At 38.0% G+C, this 27,760-nt stretch overlaps 1 protein-coding gene across 1 annotated transcript in view; it reads left to right on the top strand.

The window, feature by feature from the left end:
- The window catches only part of RANBP17 (RAN binding protein 17), a 344,793-nt gene that overhangs the window by 277,297 nt on the left and 39,736 nt on the right, over positions 1 to 27,760 (top strand). Inside the window, exons 21-24 of the mRNA XM_044664454.1 lie at positions 4,204 to 4,311; positions 6,963 to 7,045; positions 25,128 to 25,342; positions 27,292 to 27,430. Of these exons, the coding sequence (XP_044520389.1) occupies positions 4,204 to 4,311; positions 6,963 to 7,045; positions 25,128 to 25,342; positions 27,292 to 27,430 (545 nt within the window). The remainder of the gene's footprint in view (positions 1 to 4,203; positions 4,312 to 6,962; positions 7,046 to 25,127; positions 25,343 to 27,291; positions 27,431 to 27,760) is intronic.

Raw genomic sequence — 27,760 nt, 5'->3', positions numbered from 1 at the left:
ATTTGAATTTATCCTATATTTTTACTTACTTTTCTTTTAACATGTTGAATTCTTCCAGTAGAATAGAAGTAATATTCCTGAGGGCATGAACTATCCCACTTCTGAATGTGTATCCCCAATGGCTAGTATAGTACCTTATACATAGAGAGGCATATAATAAATGCAGATTGCTTTCCAAACCAGTACTCAAAAGTCTTTCCTGATTCACAAGACCTAGCAGGGCTTTTTCTCTATTGGTAAAAATCTTCAAGATCCCAGGGTCACCTCTAAGCTATGAGTTACATAATTAGTGTAAAACAAATCTTTCAACTATTAAATGAGAAAAAAACTAATTTGATGTTTTATCAAGTTTTACCAATTTTACCAACTAAAGTTTACCAACTAAACTAAAACTTGAAGAGGCAGAACTCATCTCCTCCATAACAGAATATGACTATATAGAAGATGTGACTTGAAATTCATTGGTAAATGGGTATATCATTAAGCTTAGTGTTTTCCCAAGAAATACCATTACAGACTATGCTTTCCTCAAGTATCTTTCTTTCTGTCCAAAGAGATTCAAAAGCAATGTATAAAGAGTTAACTTTTTCAAGGGAACCCATATAAACCAAAGGGTTTAGACCTATCCAGATTCCATTTACTTTGTCTAAATCTGAATGGATATTCAGTAGACAATCATTCCCCCGATATCCTTTGTTGTTCATCAAAGAGATGAGAGGTCCTGGGTTCAAACCCGGCCTCAGCCACTTCCCAGCTGCGTGACCCTGGGCAAGTCACTTGACCCCCATTGCCCACCCTTACCACTCTTCCACCTATGAGACAATACACCGAAATTAAGGGTTTAAAAAAAAAGTAGTTTAGAGAATCAAGGTCATAAATTCCTCCATTGGGGGTGCTATTCACCCCTGAGAAAATATTCCCCAACTTGGCTTTCTGATAAGAACCCAGTCAAAATTCAGCCTTGGCCTTGTTCTATTTGGAAGCCATTGAGAATCTTTGTGTTTTGATATGACATAATTTGTAACTTCTGCACAAATGCAAAGTTTTGTGGGGTTCTTTTGTGTCAAGTGAGTCTTGAAGTATATATAATAAACTCTATGCTGCCAGAGGAGAGCTGGAAACATGAGCTAAAAGATCTTCCTTGTCCTTTACTTCCTTATCAACTAAGCCATCCTTATCAGAGATGATAAATAAATAGATCTTGAGAAGGGAAATGGTAAGGAACAGCAAAAAAAGACTAATTTGGCTAGGGCCCTAGAGTGTCTGAAAGGGAGAAAAAAAGGTAAATTCAAGCCAGTTTGTGAAGGGCTTTATGTGGCAAACAGAGAAGTTTGTATGTGATCCAAGAGGCAATAATAGGGAGCCTCAGAAGCTTATTGAACCTGGGAGTTACATAATTGGAGTGGTACTTTAGTAATACTTTGGAAACTGTGAAGATAGATTAGAGAGAACAAAGACTTGAGATAGGGAAATCAACAGGAAGCTATTATAATTGACCAGATGAGAGGCTCTGAGGGCAGAATCTGGAGTGGTTCCCCTCATTACCCTGGATTACCTTGGCCTGGAAGCCCTCTTATGTGGACCTGCTCAATTCTTTAAATAGATCCAGATGACAAAAATTATATTTACCCATTCATATGTAAAATGGTAGAAAGATTTTTAAATTATAAATTCACTGCTTTTATTCCATCAAAAGGAAGGCTCCTATTGGATAGAGCAAGCATTTCATGAGTTGATTATTGTGCTACATGTGTGCACATCAGCTCATTCTAAGAGGCATCACTTTTCCTCATATCACATGTTTCGTTCTCTAAAGGCAACTGTGAAATTAAACTCCTAAGAATACGTTCAGATCCCCAACCTATAACCTGAGCCTGGCATTCACACTGAAGCCCTTTTGACCTCTTTGCTTAGTAGGTCTCTACTCCACTTTCTAATAATCAGTCATTTTCTTAGTGGCAGTCACCTCTGTCAGAAGAATATTAGAATTGGCACCAGTCTCATTCCTCACAGAAAGGGTAGCATACCTTATATCCGCCAGTCTTTTCCCATAGTGAATGCAGAGTTCACTTAAAAGATGATATCGTTAATTCTTTTCATGATATCTTAAAAATATGCATGTGTTTGCCTGTCCTGATTTTAGGCATGGCCATCTTGATCATTTGGGGCTGTCTCCTAACATACCTAACATTGTTTCGTTCTTTGTACTTATATACCCAGAACCCAGTATATAGTGCCTGGCACATAGTAGGTAATTAATAAATGTTTGTTGAGTGTTTGAGATTCATTCTTGCTAATGATTACTGCATTTGTGCTTCCAGAAGCCCTGTGTAAGACATTTTCCCGACCTATTTTTTAATAGCATTGCTCCCAGATTCTTGGCAATCAGGAAAAGAGATGTGTCTAATAACTAATAAAGCAACTGATTAGTTCAAAGAGGGAAAAAAATGAACCCTGCAAGTTATTTGCCATTATATAAAACAGACAAAACAACCATATGGAGTTTCTTACTTTGCAACTAGTTGTTCTAACAAGGAAACAATCTTACTCTGTCATCTCCAATCACAAATATAAAGGGCTTATGAAGGTAAATTTATGGAAGGGTGCTGCTTGTGAGCATTTGGGGGGATTTTTGCACCTGAATTATAGGTATTTTATGTGAATTACTCCCTCAAATTTTAAACCAAAGAACACAGTTAAAAAGAACAAAATAAGTCAATAAAAGTGGTCAAAGTCCTGCTTTCAAGATGGTAGGATAAAAAGGAATCACGTTTGTTGTGATCAATTCACAAGAAAAAGATATACTCAAGGTCATTGAAATGATTTTTTTAACTAACCTGAAGATTTTAAGATAGATAATGAAATGAAGGTTTATACAAATTCTCTAGGGCCTTTATCATTTATCCTTATGCCTTTACCTCCTACCAGAGTGATCTGAGAAACTGAAGCATTTATAAAGTTAGGCCAAATTAGCACTTTCACCAAAAACAATCAGAAAATGAAACTTTCTGTGGGTTTTTGTTTTAGCTAGCCAGATATATTCCCAGAAATTAGTACAACCCTACCAGTTCAGGTTTTGAGTCACCATCTTCATGGGTTTATCCTTCTGCATCAGTGATATTTGACATGGGCTGAATGCTCCTAGGGGGTCAGAGTATGATCCATTTAGCTTACGTTATATAAGCTTCATCCACATCAATTTGTTGTTTGATAACTCTTTTGATGATGACACTGATTTGACAATAAGCTTATTCATAGAGAAGGCCTGGTTGATTGAGTTGGTTTTTGGTTTAAATTATGCTTCCTCTTTTTTTAATAAGCCAGATATGTTTTAGTTTGACCTCCTAACAATACTTGGACTAAATTTAGCCAATTTTCTTGTAGATACAAAACTTAAATTCATTTGACGCCTTATTAGTTTATAGTTGGAATTGAAGTGTTGTTGCCAAAGATAGGTCAGTACACTATCTTTTGCATAATACAGAAAATAAGAGAAAATATAGTTTGCAGTTGAGAAAGAACATGCTCTACAGGATAGAAAACTGGCCTTAGAGTCAGGAAGTCCTAGGTTCAAGTTCTTAACCTGATAAAATGTTAACTATATAACCATGGTCAAGTCACATAACTTTTCAGAGAGCTGAGCATTTTTCTCTGACTATACATTACAGAGGAGAATTGCATTAGTGGAGGAAGTATGCTCACTAGGAGTTCCTCACAATCTAAGTACTTTCAATGGGTGTCTAATGTGCCTAGTTCTCTTCCTCCTCATCTCTTTTTCCTACTTCTTTGGCTTCCTTTAAGCCCAATCTCAAGTACCACCTTCTGCAAGAAACCTTTCTCAGGGCCCCTTAATCTGAGTGCCTTCCTTCCAAGATTCTCTCCAATTTATCTGGTACATATGTTGTTTGTATGTAATTGTTTATATATTATTTCCCCATTAGATTGAGTTCCTTGAGAGCAAAGACTAGATTTTTTTTGTTGGAGTTTCTTTTTACCTTTTTTGGATCCCCAAGGTTAGCATACTGTCCAGAACATAGTAGGTATGCTTAATTAGCTGACAGATGAAATCATGGGTCCAAACCAAATAAATGTTCATTGTAGTTTCAAATTGACATGTAACACTATTGCCTCTTAAAAAAGGATTTAATTTTGAGTTACTGATAATAATTTGGCACTTGTATTCTTTAACTTATTTTGTAAAAGCTACTCAACATACCTTCCTATTCTTCAGAAGGCTGTTGAGAGGTGGTACCAAGAACCTGCATGCACAACTCCCATCCTGAAACTAATGGCAGAACTAATGCAGAACCGGTAAGAAACAGGCATAAACCAATGACTTATCCACAGACTTGCAAACAATCTTTTCTATCTTGTATATTTGATAAAGTTGAAACTCTGGAATGAAAGATTGGAATATTCTTTCTGTGTCTTTGACTTATTAAGAAGAAATATCATAACTAATTATGTTAATTTTTCTAATAAGCATATGTACATAGAGCCCCAAAGAAGTCCTTTATACAGTGAACATTGTTATTTTCCAAAGTGTCAAAGTTTTTGTTATTTCTTTTTTTAACATAAAGAGATATGAAGCAGGAAGGAAGGAAGGAAGGAAGGAAGGAAGGAAGGAAGGAAGGAAGGAAGGAAGGAAGGAAGGAAGCAAAGAAAATATAATCCTAAGGAAGTTCAAAATGGGCATGTGTATAAATAAACACTACTGGTGAAAATACTGTAACTATTTTACTACATATAAAATTGAATTTCAGAACCAGGAGGGACGACCTTCAAGATATTCAAATCCAACCTCCTCATTTTACAAATGGGGAAATTAAAGCAGAAAGAAATAATTCTCCTGAGGTCACAGGGTGACAGAACTGGGAATAGAGCCAGTACAGAATGCTTCACACAATTATGTGATTTAGCTACACATACAGTTTTTGTTTAAATAACCAATAGTAACACTTCTCCATTTCCCCTGACCTATCTTATAATTTGCATAGCCCATCAGATATTCAAATACTGTCAGTATAAATATCAGCAAAGGACATGGCTGAATGATCAAGAGAGAAAAAATGTAACCTGATAATTGGTATTACCACTTTAAACTATGTCATTGTGAATGTGGCTAAGCACCAAATTACCTGTCACTTAGCCATCCTGTTTCATCAATTCCGCTTTGTGAGCTGCATGTTAGAAGGGAGATGTGCAGACAAGGAAGGAGCTTATGTTGGGGCTCTAATTTTCTATCAGATGCTGGATTATCTGGAGCAATAATTCAAATATTTTACTCTGAAACAAGCAAAAAAATCAACAAAATGTAAGTATAATTCCTTTAAGGCTTTCATTTTTATAAAAACTGGCTTCATTGTTTTCTTATAAATGTTCATGATAAATTGACTATATTTTCTATTGTAAAACCTAACCAGTGTTTGTCTTCAATTACGCCTCAAGAGTTTACTCAGATTTCTATTATTACTACCATTAAAATTACATAAAACAAATCTTTATACATTGCGGAGGGAAATCATTGCTTTTATATCACATTGTATTTGGATTTGTGCTTTAGAAATAATTTACAACATAATCTTGACATCCTAAGACCTGGATACCTGGTAGAAATAAATTTTTCAGGAAATATGAAATCAATCTAGTCAGGTGTAAGTCTGTAGCCTGAAAAGAGAACTAAATATAAGATACACACACATATGAATCTTTTCTTTAACAAGAGATTTCATCTCATAGTCAACCTAAAAAAAGACATGCACACACATGTATACATATTCATGCACATGTTATTGCATTCTATTGAATTAACTAGAGAACAGCTTTAAAAAATCTAATTCCAGCAATGTCACATTTAAGAGAGGTCTCTGCTTTTCCCTTAGTTATTTTTAAATTTTTTCATTGATTTCTTCATTTTAATTAACAATATATTTAAAAGTGTGATGTTTTGTTAAAGGCCAAGAAATACAATAATATAATACAGAGTAGCCCAAAACTAAGGTGATTTTTTAAATTTTTAAAAGGGCATCATGTCGAGCACCCCACCCCATTCAAACTGGTCTTCACTTGGTGGGATGAAAGGAAATGACAAGTATTCTCTTTAGAGAACTTCTTCTGAGGTTGGTAGCTCTTTTCTTGAGCTATGCACATACAACTAGACTGCAGTCTTCTCTAGAGTCTGACATGGTTCAAATATGTTATGAGGTATCAAATGGTTCATTATGCAAGTGCAGTATTAAAGAGAGATTTGAGTTTTACATCTGTCACATTTGGATTTGCAAAAACGACACATGCTGTGTGCAGTGTGGATTGTATTCAAGGTAAATAAAGACACAGTATATAGTTCTCACTTGTGGCTAGATGCACATACACCTGTTTGCATTCATTAACTACAAAGCATTTGCATACAATTTAACCTGGGGATGTCCACATTCCCAGAGGTGTCAATAGTGGAAAGAAGCCAACAAACATGGTACAACAGGTAAGGAATGAAAACAGAATTTGAATCACTGCATTGAGGGGAAATTTTTAGTGTTCTGTCCTTATAACCAAGTGAAAGTATTCGAGAGAGGGAGGGACTCTGGCCTTTGTGGAATCTGAGAAATTTAGAGGGAAGTGTTTCTGAAGCTGAAAAAAAAATTAGAAACGTGCTAAGAGAGGAAAAGTTTCCAGTTTTGTTTTTGTAAATGTGGCAGTGTTAGTGGTCATCAAAAATACTGTTCTTTTGACCTAGAAGTAAGGGACAGAATTTGATTTCTGACTCAACAAATAAGGGAAGTCAGCATCTCCCTTTAGTTGCCCCCTTTTCTTTAGGGAGGAACTTGGCATTCAAATTTTGCCAGTGCTTGTACATCTGTGCTATTGCTGCAGTACTCTAATAGAAGAAATTGTTGGGCTTTTTAAACCTGTATCTCTTTTCTTTGTCTTTGCATGTAGCCTAATTTGGAGACATTATTTTTCAGGTCCCAGCGTTTGAATTTTGATGTATCATCTCCTAATGGAATTCTTCTCTTCAGAGAGGCTAGTAAAATGATTTGCACTTATGGTGAGTATCTTTTTCCATATTTGTCTTGGCAGTATAACTCTTTATCTCTCTTTGGAGGGAAGAAAGATGTTAGTTATCTTTTTTCTTTGAACCTTCGCATCTTTATGGATTTGTGAAGTAGGTAATAAGAGTGCAAAAAGTGGCGTGGCCATCATTTAGGAATCAGGAGAAATAAGCAGCTTGCCTTTAACCACAAATCATGCCAGGCCAATATGCTGAATCTCCTATGGATAAAATAGCAGTGTTGTTGGGCAAAGGGAATGCACTAGATATTATATCTGAAAGTTAGTGGGACATTCGGAATTGTACAGTCTAAGCTGGGTTGGGGTTCATTGGATCCAAAAGCTACCACCAGCACTGAACTTTGAATAAAAGATGTGATGTGGAAACTCTAGTATCTAAAAGGGACCGTAAAGGTCAAAGATTTCAAACCCTCCATTTTCTAGGGGGAAAAAAAACACCTGAATAAAGGCCATGGTGGTAACATGATTTGCAAGAGGGCAGAGCTGAGTCAAGAACCCAGATCACTTGATTCCCAGTCATGTAATCTCTCCACTAAACCATATGACTACCCATCTGCAGAGGGCATTGTCCAGGGTGTCTCAAGTCTCAGTGCACTGGCTTGAAACTGCACTAAGACTTTTTGGATACACTGCATAGTAGAGTATTCATAATCTGATGGCAGTTTCCCACAGAAACAGCTGTAAATTAGAGATTAATATCTAACCATGTATAGTCTGGAACTTGAGGAATGTAATACATTTGTAATTCTTTGGTCTTTAGCATAATCCTTACCACTTATAAAGTCATATAGTTTCATCAATCAAAATCTCAGCAAGTTGCTTCTGCACCAATGAAATATTAGCTTCATCTTTAATGTTAGACAAGATGGAAAAGAGCTCTCTGCCAGGAAAATGATATTGTCATCTTGTCTCCATCTTCTTTGAGCACCCACTACATGCACAAATCCTCATAAGAAAGTAGCCAAAACCAAATAGTCGTGTGGAATTTCAAAAGCCATCTTCAATTGTTTTTTCTTTCTTAATATTTAGAAAGGGATTCCACTGAATTTTGCAAACTCATTTTAAGTGCAAGTGAGTGGGAACAACCATAAAAATGCTATTACTTTGTTTTTAGAAGAAAAATAAATGTTTCAAATTGTTTTTACTGCAGTTCAAGACATTCTGGGACTTGAATTTGTATGTGCCACAAGCCTCTGTGTTAAAAAATGCTTAGATGTAATTACACATTTGATTTGTAGTGTATGGAGACAGTCAGAATATGAAGACTGCAGAAAGCCTTTATTTAGGACAGGAGCAAATGATTCAAAGTAAATCTACTTTCTAATAAACTTGTAGCTGTCTCTTATTTCCATCCACACAAGCAAGTATGTGGCCACTTCTGCATCTATTCTCAAGCATACTCAGTAGATTTAGACAATAAAAAGCTCTTTACCTCTTAAAGATAGAAATCGATACATCTTGCATACATTTAGCTGTGCTTTCAAAAGTTTAATCATAAGCTACATTATGACAAAAAGATGAATTAAACTTGTCCTAGTACCATAAGCCTATTTTATCCTTTCAACAAAACTATTTGAAGGTCATGGAAATATAACTTTAGAAGTAAACAAGACCTTAGAGATCCAACCCCTTTCATTTTACAGATAAAGGGCCCAGAGAGATTAAGCAACTGAGGTAAGGTTACTGAGACAGTAAGTGACTGAGCTAGGATTTCAACCTAGATCCTCTGATTCAAAATTCAGCACTCCTTCCACTACTCCACCTCCACCATAGATTTCTGCTCCCATCATCTCTCAGTTTAGGCTACTATATCAACAATTATGGAACTTAGTTAGCAATGCTTCTCTCTGCAGTGGCACCAAAATTCCATTTTGCTAGCTGGCTTCACTAACTAATCTATCACTGTTGGTTCTTTCCTTCTCAACTACCCTCCCCTACCTAGCACTACTTTCTAAAGTCTCAGTTGTTTGTTATGGATGTCAATTCTTGCTAACTATTGCAATGGGCCTGATCAAGCCAACGACATCTTTTCTTAACCAGGAGCCTAAGATGCCAGGACAGGTTCCAAAGAACAGTTACAATTAAGCCACCAAAAACTAGTCAGATACCCATTAAGATGTCAGTCACAAGCAAATGGATTATGGCATATCCTCAAAAAGATCTACCAACAAAAAAAGAGGGAAAAAAAGTAAGACTGTATCACATGGAACAAGTAAAACACCGTGGGAAGAAAATACAGTTCAGTTTAACTATATGCTAATCTAAAGACAATGAAAATAGTCTCTGCCCTCAAGAAACTTACATCCTACTAGAAAATTGTGGGGAAAAAAAGTGAAGTACTTTTGATGACAGATCTGAAAGCCAATTCTGGGTTATCAGTAACACTCTGAGGAGGGAAACTGGAAAATTGGGGTGAGCTATCACTGTAATCCCTCAGATGGTGGCAGCAAAGCCTGTTTCTTTGATGTGATCTTCCTCCATAAAATTGTCTACCCTGGAAATTCATACCTCTAAAAATCTCTTGTCACCCACAGAGGAAAAACTGGTCTGGAAGGATGAAGTTTGAAGCTGGGGCAGCACAGTGAAAGAGCCTCTGCTTAGAAATTTATCCACTCCTACTCTAGGATTAAGATAGGACTAAGGAACTCCTGTTGACTATAAACCCTGAGTATGTTCCCAAAGTGCAGGACCTAGTTTATTTGACCTCCCACTTCTGGAGAAAGCAGAAAATTATAGATTGCCAAAAAACTTGGAGGGAAAAAGATCCTAAGGGTTTGGTGTGTTTTTTTTTTCTTTTAATATTTCTTACAAGCTTTGTTGGGATGTTGAGAACATCTATCACTCTGTTCCTCTCTTGCTAAAACATATAAAATGAGAATGATGAGTTTTCCAAGTGCTCACTTCATGGAGAAGTAGTAAGTACTATTGAATTCATGAAACTCAAAGTTCTTTAGATGATGGAAGCTGGGTTGTGACTATTGTCACTAACAATATGCAACTGGTTTTGTGTCTCAGAAGAACAGATTTAGGTGAAATGTGACACGTTTTTGTGTGGAAGAGGTGATTAATGTAATCACGTGACCTTAGAGGGTAGAATCAGACCAAGGAACAGAAATTAGAATTTTAAATTTTGTTCTAATCAGAGGAAATAACTTACTAATTATTGAACTGCCCAATAATAAACCTGACTTCCTTCTAAGATAATAGGCTCCCTCCCTCAGGAGATATTCAGACAGAGGCTAACTGGTCTTCTTTCAACAATGCTATGCTAGGGATTCCTATATGTGGGGTAATGTTGACCTATATATATTCTAAGGTGCCTTCCAACTCTAAGAGCCCCTAATCATCTGAGAGGAAGCCCACAATTTTCTGTGTTGGGGTTGATTAAAACACCAAGTTCAGTGCTGGACAGCTAGACTTCTGTACAATTTGTATATGAATGATAGTTAAAAGAAAATGGCATTGTCAAGGGTGCTGGTGTGGAGGAAAAGAAAGAGGTTCAAGGACAAAGCCAAAAGGTCATGACAAATGAGTAAGAAACAGAATGATTAACCAAAAACCTCTAGAGAGATTACTGCAATAACCCTCTGAGAGGGAAGGGATGAATCAGGACAAGATTGTTGCCCTCTCCAGCCCTCCCCACCCAAGCTGTTATTAAAACAATGAGAAGCACATGACATGGTGATTTAAAACCTCAGACACTAGCTATAATTCAAACCCACAAACCTTTGTTAAGCACCTACTACTGTAAGGCATTGAACAAAGTGGTAGACCCCCCTCCTCAGGAAGCTGACGGTCTACTGTGCAACATAGAATGTATATAAATAAGTAAATATGAACTAATTTGAAGAGGAACAGAGCATTAACAACTAGGATGATTTCAGAAAAACTTTCCATGGTAGATAGATATGAACTAAGCCTCAAGGGAAGGAAAGCAAGGATTCTAGAGATAGATGAGAAGGAAGTTCATGGTAGGCATAGGAAAAAGGGAATATCCAGTAAGCTACTTTGACTAGAATATAAGAATATGTGAATGGGAGTAGTGTGAAATAAGCTTGGAAAAGGAGGCTGTCACCAGATTTTGGAAGGCTTTAAATGCAAAGCACAGTTATCTTTGTCTATGGGCAATAGAGAACTATTGAAAATTCTTGAACACAGGGAGGAATGGTCAGATAATAACAATCTTACTATACAAGGTTGTATTAATATTGAACTGATTAATGAATATAAAGTACCTTGCCAATCTTAAGGCTTGATATAAAGATGAGGTATTATTTATTGACTTGTGCTTTTTGAGGGGCTGTATAGTAAAACAGATAGAGCACTCAATTTAAAGTAACACCTGGGTTAAAATCCCAACTCAGACTTCTCTGGGGTCCTGCAAAATGAAGGAGTTGGATTGGGTGGTCTGCAAGTTCTCTTTTAGCTCCAAATATGTTTTTAGGATTATTTTGGCAGTTGTGTGGAGGATGAATTGGGAGGGATAGAAACTGAAAGCAGGTAGACCACTTAGGAGATTGTCTCTATAGTCCAGCCCAAAGGCAATGAAATCTTGAAACTCATGAGGTGGCCATGTGAGTGAGAGAAGGTGGTGCATAAAGGTGATATTGTAAACATGGAATCTACAAGGCTTGGGAGCTCTCTAGATATAAGGGGTGAAGAATGAAGACTTGAAGTTAAAGATCAGGTGCTGAAATGCTCGGACATCAGTTACTCTGACAAAGTGCAGTTTCCATGAAATATAAGAATTAGAAGCTGAATTGGGAGGGGTCCAAGGAGAAGAGCCTATAAAGGAGTAAGGGTGTAAGTGCTACATGACATGTACTAGGAGCCTCAGAGTTAGAGGGAAGACCGAGATGGAATGGGAGCAAACAAAACAATGAGCAGTTTGGAAGGGGGGAGGCCAGGGGAGCGTCTACTGAGATGAAGGAAGGAGAAAGCCAAAGAAGAGAGAGAACCAGTGCCATTTAGTAGGTAGGAGGGAATGTGATCCTTTTTATCCCCATACTCACTGTGTTTCATCTCTAATTACCTCTCTCTTTCCACAGGTAATATTTTTGTATAGTCATTGGCTTGTAACACAGAGAGGGAGGGAGGTCTATCTTCTTTATATGGCAGTGGACGGTTTGTTTTTACATTTTTAGCAACACCTCTGCCTCTGCTAGGAGAGACTGACAGAAAAATAATACTTTCAATATGCTTTTTTATTTATCTACATTCTGTCATGATATACTTTGATGTAAGTTTTTAATTTTGCTTCAGCTTTCAGCTGTTGTAGCAGTTACAGCTCAGGGTCAGCAGTGAGGTTAGCCACAGTAGCACAAAACAATTTCCTGTTCTCACAGCCCAGGTAACATTTGGATGAGGATTAAATTTTACCACATTTTCCAGTAGCCCGAGCCTATTATTTCTAATGAGTTTTAAATTGCTTCTAGAACATGTATTTCAAAACTTAGTGTTGTAATCCATTCAGCCTGAGCAACTTAATAAAAGAACATTTCTTTTTTAAATTTTTGGTTAAAATGTTGCATGCAGTGTAATAAATGTTATTACTTTTGAAACCCAGTCCTCAGTTTTAAGAACTGAATGTTTCTTATGCTCAATTTCCATTTGCCTAATTCTTTTCCTGCTACCCTCTGGGTACTGGCTTCTTTGGTGACATCTGTTGGTTGAGGAGTGCATGGAAAGGAAAATTGTAATTCTCTTCATGAAACTGACTAGTGCAGACCTACCATTATTTCCTCCTTGGGAGTAGCCATGGGCCCTGATATAAGAAAATCCAATAAATGAAAATCCCAATTTACAGAACTATTATTAGAGATGATGATTTGCTGTACAAAACAATTTAAATCCAACTTCCTTCTGTAAGGGTCTCCCCCTAGAGAATTCAAATTTTATTCGATTCATCAAACATTAAGAAATTGTGCAGGACATCAGGGATACAAAAACAAAATGCTCCCTGTCCTCAAGTTTACAAAAAAAATTGATATATAAGTTTACAGAGTCATTTCTATTATATACCTGTACTTGGGGCTTAAAAATTTTTTTCTTATTGATATTTATTAACAAATTAACAAATTTTTATTGCTCCAAATGCTACTTCAAGAATATAAAAGTGACTCCAAATCTTAAACATTGGAAAGGAACCTTAATAACATCTAGTCCAACCCATATGTGATCAGAAATTTCCTCACTGATCTACCTAGAACATAACCTTCATTTGAAGGTTGTGTATCTTTTGTCTGAAGCCCCCCAGAGATGAGGAGTCCAGTACCTCCCTACAAAATGTATTCCACTTTGGAACTAATTGTTAGTTAGTTAATCAGCAAGAATTGTTAGTTTTCCTTATATCGGCACTAAAATTGCTTCTTCGAAACTTCTCCCTGTTGCTCGAAGTGCCAACTTCCTCTCTCCTATTTCCACTCATTTCTCTAGGACCAAGTCAAACAAGTTTAATCCCTATTCCACATAACAATCCTTCAAAAACTTGAAGTAGTTATCATGTCACCAGGCTGTCTCTCCAGGTATGCATCCCTAGTTCCTTCAACCAGGCATTATGTGTCAGTAGTTCAGGACTCTTTACCATCTTGGATTTCCTCCTCTGGCTGCTCTCTAAGTCATTAACATTTCTTCAAAAATATGGCCCACAGAACTGAACACAGTGGGCCATGAGATACTCTCACCTTGAAGTCCATTAAGATGCCTGCATCTTTTTCAGATAAACTGCTCTCTAGCCAAACAGACTTCATCTTGCACTTGTGTGATGATTTTTTGAAACCAAGCCTAAGGCTTTACTTACCTACTAAACTCTTTGCTTTGTGTCATCTGAATATTGAATAGACATGACCTCTATACCTGTAGCCAAGTAATCACTGAAAATATTAAAATAATAAGTTTTTTATAACCATCCTGGAAAATGGTTTGGAATTATGCTAAGAAACTGACTTACATGTCCATGCCCTTTGACCTACAGCCAGGCATATTCCAAAGAGGTAAAAGAAGGTCCCATATGCACAGAAATACTATTAGCAACACTTTTTACAGTAACATAGAAATGGAAACCAGTTCAATACCCATCAATTGGAAAATAACCCAGCAAATTGTGGTTCACAAATGTATCTAGCTACAAGAAGTGAAGAATTCAAAGAAATATGAAAAGCCTTACATTAACTGATGCAAAGAGAAGTAAACAAACTAGAAAAATAATGTATCCAATATATAACAATGTAAATTGGGAGAGGAAAAAAGCATTAAGCATTGCAATTATAATAACCTACCTTGGCCTCAAAAAAGAAATTACAAAATATACTTCCCTCGTTTGCAGAGTCAGTCTGAAATTACCATCCCTTCTCTGTCCATTTCCAAGGAGCTCATGTTTCAGCCCTGCCAACTATACCAATTGTTCTCAGCAAGGCCTGACAAGCTAATCCTTCAGGGTTAGGTTTGACAAAACAAAATTAGACACTTGTCAGTCATTCAATGGTTGAAAGAACTACTAGCCACAATCAATGACTAAACATTTACTAAGATTATGGATATGGAACATTGTATATATTGTAGGCACAGCCAATGTGTTGGTTTTACTGAATAACTTTTTTTTCTTTCCTTATTCTTTGTTACAAGAAATGGTTCTCAGGGGAGGGCATGAAAAAGGGCTAATTTAATTTGGATGTTAAAGTGATATAAAACAAAATATATCAATTTTTTTAATGCTAAGCATCATGGGGCTAGGCAAAGATCCCTAGGGCTCTTCATTAGAAATAACTTTCTAGGTCATAATCAAACCATCAATGACTTCTCTTCGGGTCTAGCCATTTGACCAGTGTTGAATCCTTTTAATATGGTCTAGATTTGTCTAAGGCCAGTCACCTAGTAGTTAGTGGAACAGAATAAAATATTCCTAGGTCATTCATCAATTACTAAAAGGAAATTTACATAACCAAAGCAAGAGAATGATTTTCAATATAGATAGGCATTGAAGACACCTTGAATTGATTTAGTTGAGCAAAATTACCTTGCCCACATTTGCCCATCATGATCCATCTGCCAGATCTCTGGGTCTTCCTGCCAGGTCCGTGTGATTGATTTGTACTCGGTGGGGAAGACATCAACAATCTGAACCCATAGTCCCCCAGAGCCAATCAAGACTCAAGGCATGTCTTAGTACCTTTTGAAGAAAATTTAATCTACCCTACATGGAAATAAGGTTTAATATAATGCCCTTACCACATTCCACTCCAGGGTAGTGTCATCCTGAAAGTCTAGACCTTCCACCACTAAACTGACTTCAGGTCAAATAATATAATAGCTGCCTGAAGGAATTACTGAATCCGAGAGAGTCCCAGAAAGGATTCCGTCTCAAGTCTAAACAATCAGATCCATATAATAATGATAATAAATCTTTGAATTTTAGAGTAGGTTTCTTCATGTAAAAAGATGACCACAAACAGGAGCAACCCCAGGCACATCAGAGCTACCTCAAAGACAATGACACAGCCTAAATAGTAACTGACCTTCGTTACAGGTCAGGGAGAATTGCCCCATGCAACCCCTTCCTTAATCTTCTGTGACCTACAAGTTAAGACCTCTTGTCTATAGTGCAGGCCTTTGCCCCATAAAAGACCTTAAAGGAACTATGCCCCTCTTCTTGCCATAAATAAGCTCCATCTCCCCAATACCACCCCTTGATCCTCTAAGTACTTCCTGAGTAGTTGTGCCATGCTCACTGGCGATGGGCTGGCAGCATTATGGAAAGGCCAGCTGGTCTTAAATTACACTAATAAATGTGCTTCAAGACTGGCCTTCTGCCCAGCACACCCTGGTACCCACCCTTCTGCCACTGGACACTGACCTGTTGCACCTGCCTCACTTTTCTGCCCAGAGTTACACTCTTTCATGGTCTCTGCCAGACCTGACTCCCACCCACTCTAGCAACTTGACATCTCCATACAGGTTGCCATGAGATTTTAGATATTTTATAGATATATATTTAAAGTGTGGCCGCCAGGAATCAACAATTCAGATTGATTCCATAATTAAAATAGACCCAAGTCAGGATTGGGTTTAAGATAGTTTATTTACAATTAGAAAGGTAAAAGGTAGGGAAATAGAGAGAGGAAGAGGCTAGTCCAGGCCTGGAGAGGCCTGGACGGAGAGAGAGGGTTAAAAGGCTAATTAAACTAGGCTACAAGCCACAAGACCTTAGAAATCAGAGAGGCTATAAGCCTACTTAAGGCAGAGTTTGGAAATGCCAAGGTAGGCCAAGGAAGTCAGCCTAACTTACCCACGTGACAATTCAGAGTAGAAGCAGTCTGAGGTCTCAGCCGAGCACCTTCAGCACCAAGTCCAAAGCCGGAATGCCATGAGCTAACTGCCCCAATCTTGGGAGACTCTTCCAGGCCAGGATGACACTGGATCTTTCTCCCATGCTTGAGTCACAGCCATTTATTTCTACTAGCAATGGGAAATGCTACTGGGGCCTGAGTTCAGGGTTCTTCAGGAGTCCCTCAGTAGAAAAAATGACAGTTCACAGTTTGCAGGGTGAGTGAAAGTTTTTTAAACTGATGCAGCACCTCTGCTTGTCCTCAGCTAATTGTTCAGGGTACAATTGACACATTTTCTCATATTCCCAAATATAGAAATGTCTCTGGGCTATTAGGGAGAATTTAGTATTTGACTTGCACCAAAGTATAGCATCAAAATCCTTGTAGTAGAATTGAACTCAGTCTCTCAAATTCCAACAAAAACCAAAACCTAACACAGTTGTTAGACTAAAATTCCTAGACCTGCCTTAGTTTGCATTCTCTCACTGTTGGGATCCCTCATGCAAAAAAATTCATATACAATTATGTCATTACTCTTTTACATATTTTCTTTAAAGACTGAGGACCAACCACTACTTCAACTACATTCTCATTTTCAATTAATTCCATTAATATGGCTCTCTTAAACTGAGAAGGACCTTTTTAAAGGGGGCCTTCCTCCACTAGCCATCCCCCTAGGCAATTGGAAGAGAATGACCATAGCCATTCAAAGGAATATATTCTCAGCAAAGGCTAAAAACTAGTTGTTTTTTTCTTAATTTGTCCTTTTCTAATGAGGGGAACATTTCTCCATATCCTCCCCCCAAATTCAGTCCCTCCAGGCTACTTTGAAGGTAGAATAAATTATGATGAAATCTCCCAGTAAAACCTTGAGGAGCTCAATTTCCAGGCTGGAAGGCCAAAACATGTGTTTACTATAATTATCTTCAAGGTACAGTTCTTAAGGACACAAAGTATATTCACATTGTCATCTTCTTACTAAATGGCCATAAGCAGTTTACTCTTTAGTCTCTCAGGAATAAAGAATGTATCATAGTAAAGAGCCACCTTTGCTAGTAACATCACCAAAATCACCACCAGAAGTAGGAAGGCAAGTCTGGGATAACCATTCTTTCAATAACTGTCTCTCATGCCAAAGAGCTCGTTGTGTTCCAGGCCTGCCTACTACATCAATTGTTTTGGGCAAAGCCTGATTTGAGCTACTCCCACAGTAGGGTTGAGTTCAACAGTGAAACAAAATGAGACACTTGAAGGTCATTCAATGGTTGAAAAAACTATTTAACCACATCCATCACTAACATCTATTAAGTGCCTACTTAATATATTGTCTATGTAATATAATAATAATAATAATACCAGCTAGGTAGCATAGAGGATAGAGTGCCAGGAGTAAAATCAGGAAACATGTCCATAAGTTCAAATCCAGCCTCAGACACTTGCTAGCTCTGTGACCGTGGGCAAGTTACTTGACTGTATTGGCCTCAGTAAAATGAGCTAGGCAAGGAAATGGCAAACCACTCCAATATTTTTGCCAAGGAAACCCCAAAATGGTGTCCCAAAGAGTCAGACATGACTGAACAACAACAACAAAATTTCCCTAAAAGCTCTATGGCTAAATTTTGCTTGTTTATACTCTGGAATTCCATCTTTTATTTTCAGTAATATAAAAATTTGTTTATGTGTAAAGTCTTTGTCTTTGTATCACCAGCATTTAACAGAGCACTATGATATTGTGGTGGCCTTTTCTACATTACTGCCTCCTAACATGCTAACTCTGGCTCCCACATCTACTTACCTATTTCTGCTAGAAGTTTGCTGAAGCCAACCTCCCTCCTTCCGGTATACATAAAAATAGTGTCATTACCTTAATAAAATCGCCACCATCTTTAATAATGAGGGCTTCTTTATGTTCTTATAGTGTTAAATAACAAAAGCTTCAGTTTTAGTCAGAAGACCTGCAGTCTTACTGCCTACTGAATTTGAATAAGACTCTTCACTCTCTCCATCTCCATTTTCTTTTCTTTAAGATGATGGAGTTAAAGTTGATTAATTCTAAAGTTCTGTCCATCTCTAACATGTGATTCATATCTTTCAATCAGAATCAGTCAACCAAACAACAAGCATTTACAAAGTGACAGCTTTGAGCCAAGACATGTGCCAGGTGTTTGGGATACAAAGACAAAGATAAATATAATTCCTGGCCTCGAGAAACTATGTATGGAAGGGGACAGCAAAAACAAAATTCAAAGTAAATAGAAGGTAATTTTCAAGAGGATGCACAAGTAACTAGAGAGATCAAGAGAGGCCACAAGTTGGGGACAGCTGGGTGGCTCAGTGAATTGAGAGCCTGGCCTAGAGATGGGAGGTCCTAAGTTCAAATCTGGCCTCAGACACTTCCTAGCTGTGTAACCCTGGGCACATCACTTAGCCTCCATTGCCCAGCCCTTATTGCTATTCTGCCTTAGAACCAAAACACAGTATTGATTCTAAGGCAGAAGGTAAGGGTTTAAAAAAGGAGAGAAGCCACAAGTAAGAGGTGACTTTTGAACTGAGCTTTGAAGAAAAGAAGGAATTCTAAAAGAGAAGAGGAGAGAGGGAAAGGAATCTAGATATCAGAACAACCCAGGCAAAGAAAAGAAATTAATAGTGAGGAACAGCAAGAAAGGTAATTTGGCTGGGTTGAAGAATTTAGGCGTATATATTTATAACAACTGGAAATGTAGATTCAAGCCAAGTTGCTATGGGCTTTAAATGACAAACAAAAGATGCAGTAATAGAGGGGAAGTCAGTGGAGTTTATTGGGAAGGGAATGACATGGTCAAGCTCGTGTTTCATCCATTGTCTTATTTGATCCTCATCAAAACTTTGTGAGATATGAATGGAAGGCATTATTTAATTTTTTTAATAATGTTTTTCCAAAATGTTAGAAAACAAATGTCAGAAATTGGATTTACATGTACATGAGGGGGAAAATAAAGCATTACTGAAGGGAAAAAAATTTAATGAATGTTAAAAAATAATCTTTCCCTTTTCATGTAAAAATAATTTGTGATTCATTTTTCAAAATTTTGAGTTCCAAATTCTCTCCCTCCCTCCCAACCCTTCCCTCAGCTAATAGTAAGCAATTGATATATTGCCTTCATTTTATAGGTGAGGGAAAAATGAATTAACTTTGCCAAAACAAGATTCTAGTAAGTGACAAAGGTAGGCCCCAAGTCTTCTGGTGCCTCATCTGGTGATGACCAGGATACAGTCTGTTTCCATGGCATCTATTTGTAATCTCACTAGAATATTCATCAAAGTAGCATGTGGTTAAATGTCTGGGTTGACTGAAATGCTTGTTTTTACTCCCTTAAGTTTCCAGATCTGTCGACCAAACACCAAATTCACTTTGGAATTTAATAACTAGAAAAGGGAAAAGGTGAATTATGTGTTGCTTTATGGGCTAGAAAACAAAATTATTTGTGCTCCAAGTTCCAGATTGTGCAGAATATTGCTATTCCTTTTTCTTATTGTTATCAAAGCAAATTTTATTACACAATAGGCTCCATATCAGCCTCCTTTTGAATTAACATTTTAAAAAATTATTGCTTTCTTACCCAAATTGCTAAACCAAGTAGGTGTTTCTTAAGGTTCTGTATACTTTGGAGGCAGCTAGGTAGCACAGTAGATAGAGTACTACCTGGAGTTAGGAGGACCTAGAATGAAATCTGGCCTCAGACACATCCTAGCTATATGACCTTGGGCAAATCAATTAGCCCCAGTTGCCTAGCTCTTGCCACTATTCTGTCTTAGAATCAATACTTAATTCATTCCCAGAGAGAAGATAAGGGTTTTTTTAAAGGTTCTACATACTTTGGGTACCTAAAAAAACCAAAACAGTATCTCAACTTCTCACCTGTGTGATAGAATAGAAAGAGTATTGGATTTCTGAAGTAGAGATCCTGGATTAGATCTCAGCCCTGCTTCTTTATTACCTGTAGAAGCCTGGCCCAATCTTTTGACATTTCTCCACCCCCAGGCCTAACTTTCCTCATTTTTAAAATGAAGGAGTTGGTCTATATGGTCTCTAAGGTCCCTTCTGGCTTTATGTTTTACTCCTATGATCTGTAAAATAAGATTCTCTTGCCCTGTTAGTTCTTAGTCCTATTGTGCCATACCCATAATTCTGATTAACAACAGCAAAAGAAATCTGAGGGAAGGCAGACGTGGGTCCTGACCAGCCAGAAATTACTCTGCTGACATCATTTTAAATAAGACAAAATTAATAGGGACTGAAGGAAGGAGTTTTTGTACCCTAGTCTTGACTACTTTATTTCTCATTGTCATAAGAACTATTCAAATGTGAACCTATGGAATACCCCCTACAACTTTAACAGTATAATTAGAGTCTCCTAAAAAGAGGCTGCAATGGCCCCCAGTGCAGGGGAGATTCTGATATCACTTCATTAGAGTATTCTGTCAGCCTCCAATTTTCCTCCTTAAAAGAAGCTGAAAGAAGGGGAAAGGTTGTGACTTCTGTGGACAGATCAGAGATAGATCAGATAGAAACCAACCCCACTGCCCATCTTTTAACTTGTTTAAGATACTGACTTTAACAATGGCTGTTCCCTAGATCTCTGTCTTGGACCATCTTCTCTTTTCCCTCTATGGTGTTTCAGTTAGTGATTGCATCAGATTACAAATGACTAGAGTATTCAGTTATCTATGTACTGATGATTCTAAGATCTCCTCAACTCTGTCCAACCTCTAACTGCCTATTGAATACCTCAAACTGAATGTCCCATAGTCATCTTAAACTCAGAACATCCAAAACTGAACTCATCATCTGCCTCCCTTCCCCCACCCCAAATCATCCATCACCCTGTCTTGCCACCAAGGTGTCATCCTTGACTCCGCCCCATAGCCAATCACCAATCTATCAAGTCTGGTAGATTTCACCTCTGCAGCATCCCTTATCTCCACTGACATGGCTCCCATTTCATGCCTAAATGGATACCTTTGCTTTGGGTTGGCCTCAAGTCCCTCCCCCCCTTCTATTTGGTGGTCAACCCCAGCCCTTTCCTACCTTTCCACTCTTCTTCCACCTTCCCTCCCCCTACATTCTCTGTGAACCAGTGACACTGACCTCATTGTTCCTCCTATAAGATACTCATCATGTTCCTGCTCTGGGCATTGTCACTGGCTATTCACCATGCTCCCTCTCCTGGCTTTCTTGCCTTTCTTCAAGGATCATCTGAAATCCCACCTTCTGTGAGAAGCCTGTCCTGATGCTCCTTATGCTAGTGCCCACCTTCGGTCACCTTCAATTGATCCTGTATATACCTCGTTTGTACATAGCTCCCTTCTATTTTCTCCCCAGTTAGGTTGTGTGGTCCTTAAGAGCAGAAACTTGCCTTTGATTTGTGTCCTGGCACATAGCATAGTGCCTTGTATATGGTGTAGGTATTTAAGGAGTGTTTGTTGACTAACTAATGACTGCAGTCATAGCATTATAAGATTTACCAAGTGCTTTCTTCACAAGAGTCCTAGTTTATAAGTGTTCATGGAGGCAGTGGAGTGGACTGAGAAGAGCACTAGTCTTAGAGTCAGAAGATGCATTTGGCTTCCTGAGGCCTTTAGTATAAAAAAAGAGGCTTCTCTGTTGAGCTTTTAAAGCCTTACAGCTTGGCCTATCCTGGCTCTTTCACCTCCCATATACTCCCTTTCCCACACTCCAGCCAATGTGGTCTTCTCTCCATTCCTCACATACAGAACACCATCTTCCATCTTGATGCCTTTGTACTGGCCAATCCCATACCTAGAAGCTAACCTCATCACTTCCACGTCAAAGAAGCATCATCATCCTGAAACCTTTCCCAGTCCCAGAACTGCTAGTACCTGGCCCAGCCAGCAAAGATGGTAGAGTTAGAACAAGCAATGTAGCTCAGCTTTCCTCAAAACTACTCCAGAAAAGCTTTCAGAAGACTACCAGACTAAATAGTTATCAAAACATATCAAGAGAAAGCACAAATCACTTTTTTCCCAGCCCAAGATCACAAATTGTACCTACAGGCAAGTGACCCCTGCAAGCCTGTTGCTCTGACCTCACAGAAGAAGCATACATTCAGCCTCCAGATTCAAACCAGAGATAAGCCTATATTAAAGTCTAAAGACTGGAAAAATAGCAGAAAATATAAGATATCCCTTACCAAACTGCTAGTGTTATCCTTCTCTGTCTTGTTTTCAACATCTTTTTTTTTAATTTTACATTTCTTCAGAGAATATCTACTCTATATAGTTATATGGGGCAGCACAGTATAGTGGATAGAGAACTGACCTTAGTTCAAGTCCAGTCTCTGGAAAATTCTGGCTATGTGACCCTAAGCATGTCCCTTTCTAAGACTCCTGAGTTGCAGAGAAGATGGCAGTCTTCATTAATAGGCAGAACTTCTTCATCCAAGTTCTCCACTCCCTGAACACTTACACTTCCTCAAAAGTAGCTTTTTCCATTTTTTGTATTTGTACCTCAAAAATGAGCAAAATGCTTGACACAATATTCCATGAATAGTAAGTGACTGATAAGTACATGGTAATGGGTTGTTCAAATCAATTCCAATCTAGCTGCATTGAAACCATTATCCTGGTTTTTGGTTTAACCTGTGCAGCTAGGTGACATAGTAGATAGAGTCTGGCCTGGAGTCAAGAATACTTGAGTTCCAGGCCAGCCTCAGATACATCCTAGCTATATGGCCTCTGCCTCAATTTCCTCAACTGTAAAATGGAGGTGATAATAGCATGAACTTTGCAGGATTGTTGTGAGGATCACATAAGAAAATATTTATAAAACACATTAAACATAGTGCTTGGCATATAGTAAGTGTTATATAAATAATAGTAGTAACAGTAGTAGTATTAGTAATAGCAGCAGCAGCAATAGTAGCAGTAGTAGCAAGTAGTAGTAGTAGTAAGTAGTAGTCATTGTAGTCATAGTAATAGGGCAGCTAGGTCTTGTAGTGGGTAGAATGCCAGGGCCTGGAGTCAGGAAGACTCATCTTCCTGAGTTCAAATGTGGCTTCCAAAAGTTATTTAGCTGTGTGACCTTGGGCACATCATTTAACCTTTGTTTGCCTTAATCCACCAGAGAAGGAAATGTCAAACCACTCCAGTATCTCTGCCAGGAAAACCACAAATGGGGTCACAAAAAGTCAAACATGACTATAATGACTGAACAAAAAATAGTGGTAGTAGTATTTTTCTGAAGCATCCCCTAGCCTACTCCAAAACCAAAGCTTTTCCTGCCCAAAAAAGGGGAGGGAGGTAGAGGGTAGAGGGAGAGCCTGGAGACCCCTTACATCAGAAGAAAGACATCTTTCTTTTCTACAAAAAGAATGTCCAACTTAGTTCAAACCAAATGGAACAAGAAGACAGTGTAGTAGATTAGAAAAAGCAATGGCTTTATATAATCACAAAACCCGACTTCAAAACCTACCTTTAATGCTTACTACCTGTGTGAGTGGGACAAGTCACTTTGATTACCCTCAACCAGTTTCATAGTTATGAAATAATTGGAGTAAATGGCCCCTAAGGGCTCTTCTAATTCTTGATCTATAGTCTTATGAATCTTTAGATTTCTATCCTAGGGATCTACAAAGAGGCCCTGTTTTCATCTGCCGTTGTTGGCTTTAGTACACCACCATCTAGAGGTTTCTTGCTGGGGTAAGGGACCCAAGGAGGTTAGAGATCAAGTACTGCTATCTCTAAGAGGGTCATCCAGCCCTTGCTGCATCATTATCATTTACAAGCAGAGCCACAGCAGCCTGAAATAGTGTACAAAGGCAAACAGTCTCAAAGATGCTTCATCTAAGAAAAGAAGAGAATTCATTGGCAGTGTGATATAGGAGGAATCAGGTATTGAATTTTCAGTCAGAAGACCTACCACTTCCTACTTCGTGGCAAGAGCCAAGACATTTAATCTCCCTGGGCCTCAGTTTCTTCTTCTGGAAAATGAACAAATCTAATTCTAAAGTCCCATCTATCCCTATATCATGCCAGCCTAGAGTGTATTATTACCACATCATTTCATGTTAGTGGGCACCAGGTTCCCATAACTTTCTTTTCAATTCAGTAAAGATAGTTTAATTTTAATTTTAGATATGCTTCTGTTTTTGAGGTGGCAGACGAATTTTTTTTTAAAAACAGTGCTAAGAAAATATTTCTGAATTCATTAAAAAAAAAACCCTCGGGTTATTGCCTAGCCAAGCACAAATCCTTGCCATCACTCATCTTAGAAACAGAAAGTGTTTGTTGTGAGTGGTATCACCGCTACAAAGAAAATATTGAGGTCCTTATGTAGAGTTCTCTATATTTTGATGGTCAGTGTTGTATTTGAGTACAGTGATAATAAACAGTCATCCCTTGAGATCCCCAGCAGAAAAAAATCGAGAGCAAGGTAATTTAGCACTATGCTATGGGTTTACCCCTGCATTTGGAATCATTTCTATCTCAAACTAAGTTTCGTTTTGCCCTTTGCTTTTTGGATTATTATTACACTGGTGCTCCTAGGGCCCGTTGCATTTTCCAGGTAATCCATCCTTAATTGTTTTTAATTGCATCCAAATGGACAGCTCTTGGAACAATAAGGATGAAACATGAAAATTAGCAATGAAATGAAAATGTTAAATGACATGCCCCTGTAACTGCCTTGATTTGCATCTACTTATGTCAGTTTCTCTCTCTTCTTTTCCCCTAAAACAGGTAATCAGATCCTGTCCCTTGGGAACCTCTCAAAAGATCAGATTTATCCAATGAAACTCAAGGGCATTTCCATCTGCTATTCTGCTTTCAAGTCTGCCTTATGTGGAAATTATGTCAGCTTTGGCGTCTTCAAGTTGTATGGGGACGACCATTTTGACAACGTACTCCAGGCCTTTGTCAAAATGCTGCTTTCAGTGTCCCATAGCGACTTGCTAGTAAGCAATCATTCATCGTGGGAGTCTTTGTGTGAAATATGAAATAACACCACCACAGGCTTAGAATTGTTATGATGAGGCCAAGGGAGCTAGAACAGTGCCAGAATATTTTATATTTTCAATCAAGTTACCTGATTTATCTTATATAATTTGGAATGTTGGAGTTACTCTGTATGTTTTAAAGATTATTTTGGAAATATGCAAATATCTCCTTGTGACAAATTGAACATCCAAGAATGCCCCTAGTTCAGCAGCAAGAAAAGGCATAATTAGCAATTCAGATTAATTGCTTGACAACTGTACCTGTAATTATGTGGTTTTCAGCTCAGCCTTTTAAGTAAAGCACTGTTTGGGTGGCAGAGAGCTCTGACTTCCAGAAACAGTGTGCTTTCTAGGGTAGAAAATTTGAGATTAGACCTGGTCCTGCAAAATTCTTCTCCCAGCCCCACCCCTCACCCCACCCCACCCTTTTTGCTTCTCCTACTCCTTTCAAATCACACTAGAGAAAAGAGCACTAGATTCTGAGTTGGAAGATCTCAGTTATAAGCTCAAATCTGGCCCTCACTAGCAGTATGACCTCTGGGCGAATCACTTCCTTTCTCTTAACCTGAATCTCTTATTTCCTCAACTATAAAGTGTAAGGGTTAGATTAGATGATCTCCTAGCCCTTCTGTAGCTCTGTGATTCTGTGATCTCATTATTACTTAGCAGCCTCTTTCTTGACCTATGTACTTCAGCCACCCACATTAAGGCTGGGAACTCGGGAGGCTGCATACTATTTGGCCTGTAGAAGAACCGACCCTGCTGGCCTCAGGCTTATTCTCAGTGTCATCCTCTGACTTTCTGACTTAGTCTTCCATGTATATTTTAGTGACCATACTTTATATTAATAACTGTTGGGGGTGCTTAGCAAAGACCACCTGAAAATTAGAATCTTCAGTATGCTCTGTCAGGGAATGAGTTGCCTCAGGCCTAATGAAAATGGGGACTACTTTATTCAAACTCCCTCCCCATCATTGCTCTCCCAGTAAAGCAACAGATTTTATTCTATTAAATTTTCTATCACCAAATGCCCTTTGCTTCCTGATAAGCTCACAGTTGGAGTTGGTAGAGTAGCAATATACCCCTCGTTATCTGTTGTTTGGTGTTATTAGAGAATTGCACGTGAGAGCTGAGTTCTCTTAAGAGCTTATCGATGATAGCAAGTTGAGTGCCAAACCACTTACTTACCAACTTTAGATTCAGTTTGATATATAGGCACTATACAAACACAGCCAATCAAGTCAACCAAATATTTATTATATTCCTGCTATGTGCCAGGCACTGTGCTGGGCTCTTGAGTATACAAGATAAAAACAAACCCTTCTCATGTGAAGCTTTTATTCTAATGGGAAGGACAACAAATGCATATTAAATATATATAATGTATACAACATAAATACAAACTGAATAAATATCCGTGTGGACAAATTAGTTAAATATAAGGTAACTGGGGAGGGGGAACACTAACCAAAGATCCAATTTTAGCAATGACAATCCATGCAATAGCTAAAAATTGGCAAGCCCTAGGTAATAGGCCTTATAATTACCTCAATCTGGATAAAGTGTTTCCGAATTTGAATCTTTTAAAAATAATAGTAATTTGGAAAACCAGCCAGTGTTTACTCAACCGAGATTCAACCTATATTTAAGCACTCAGAAAATAATAGGCAGAAAGTGAGATTATATATTGCATGGCTGATTTCATAAATAAAGGTTTCTAGAGATCAGAGACTACTACTAAAAATCCTTTAAATACTGAATTGGGACTTATTAAGTCATTATTCTGTATATTTATTGACCTCTCATTTAAACAGCCTTGTGATTTCCTACATTATAAACTACCATTTTTACTGGACTGTAGCATGTTTTCATTTTTCTTACCTGTGGCTTGTCATTGTTTGTTTCAGCAATATCGGAAATTGAGCCAGTCTTATTACCCTCTTCTGGAATGTCTCACACAGGACCACATGAGTTTCATCACTAATTTAGAGCCTCGGGTGCTCATGTATTTACTCACGTCTATCTCAGAGGGACTAACTGCTCTTGGTAAGGATCACATAGAACTCTTGTTTTTGGATGAAATATGTAATTGCAGCTGGTTAATGTATGTGCCATTTCAACAATCAGCTTAAATTAAGGGGGGGAATGAGTTTCATGTATCCAAAGCAAAAGGTACTATGAAATCCAAGCTGGAGGGGGTATTTGGGGTCTTCTTTAATCATGATTACTGTTGGATATTCCTTATATCCTTGCTCTGATAACTTTAAAAATTTGCAGAACTGGGACAGTTAAGTTGTTCAGTGGATAGAGAGCTAGGCCTAGAGATGGGAGGTCCTGGGTTCAAATTTGACCTCAAACACTTTCTTGCTATGTGAT

This window comes from Gracilinanus agilis, chromosome 2 (assembly GCF_016433145.1).
Source record: "Gracilinanus agilis isolate LMUSP501 chromosome 2, AgileGrace, whole genome shotgun sequence".
Classification (NCBI taxonomy): domain Eukaryota; kingdom Metazoa; phylum Chordata; class Mammalia; order Didelphimorphia; family Didelphidae; genus Gracilinanus; species Gracilinanus agilis.
This window is presented reverse-complemented; position numbering and strand designations above follow the sequence as displayed.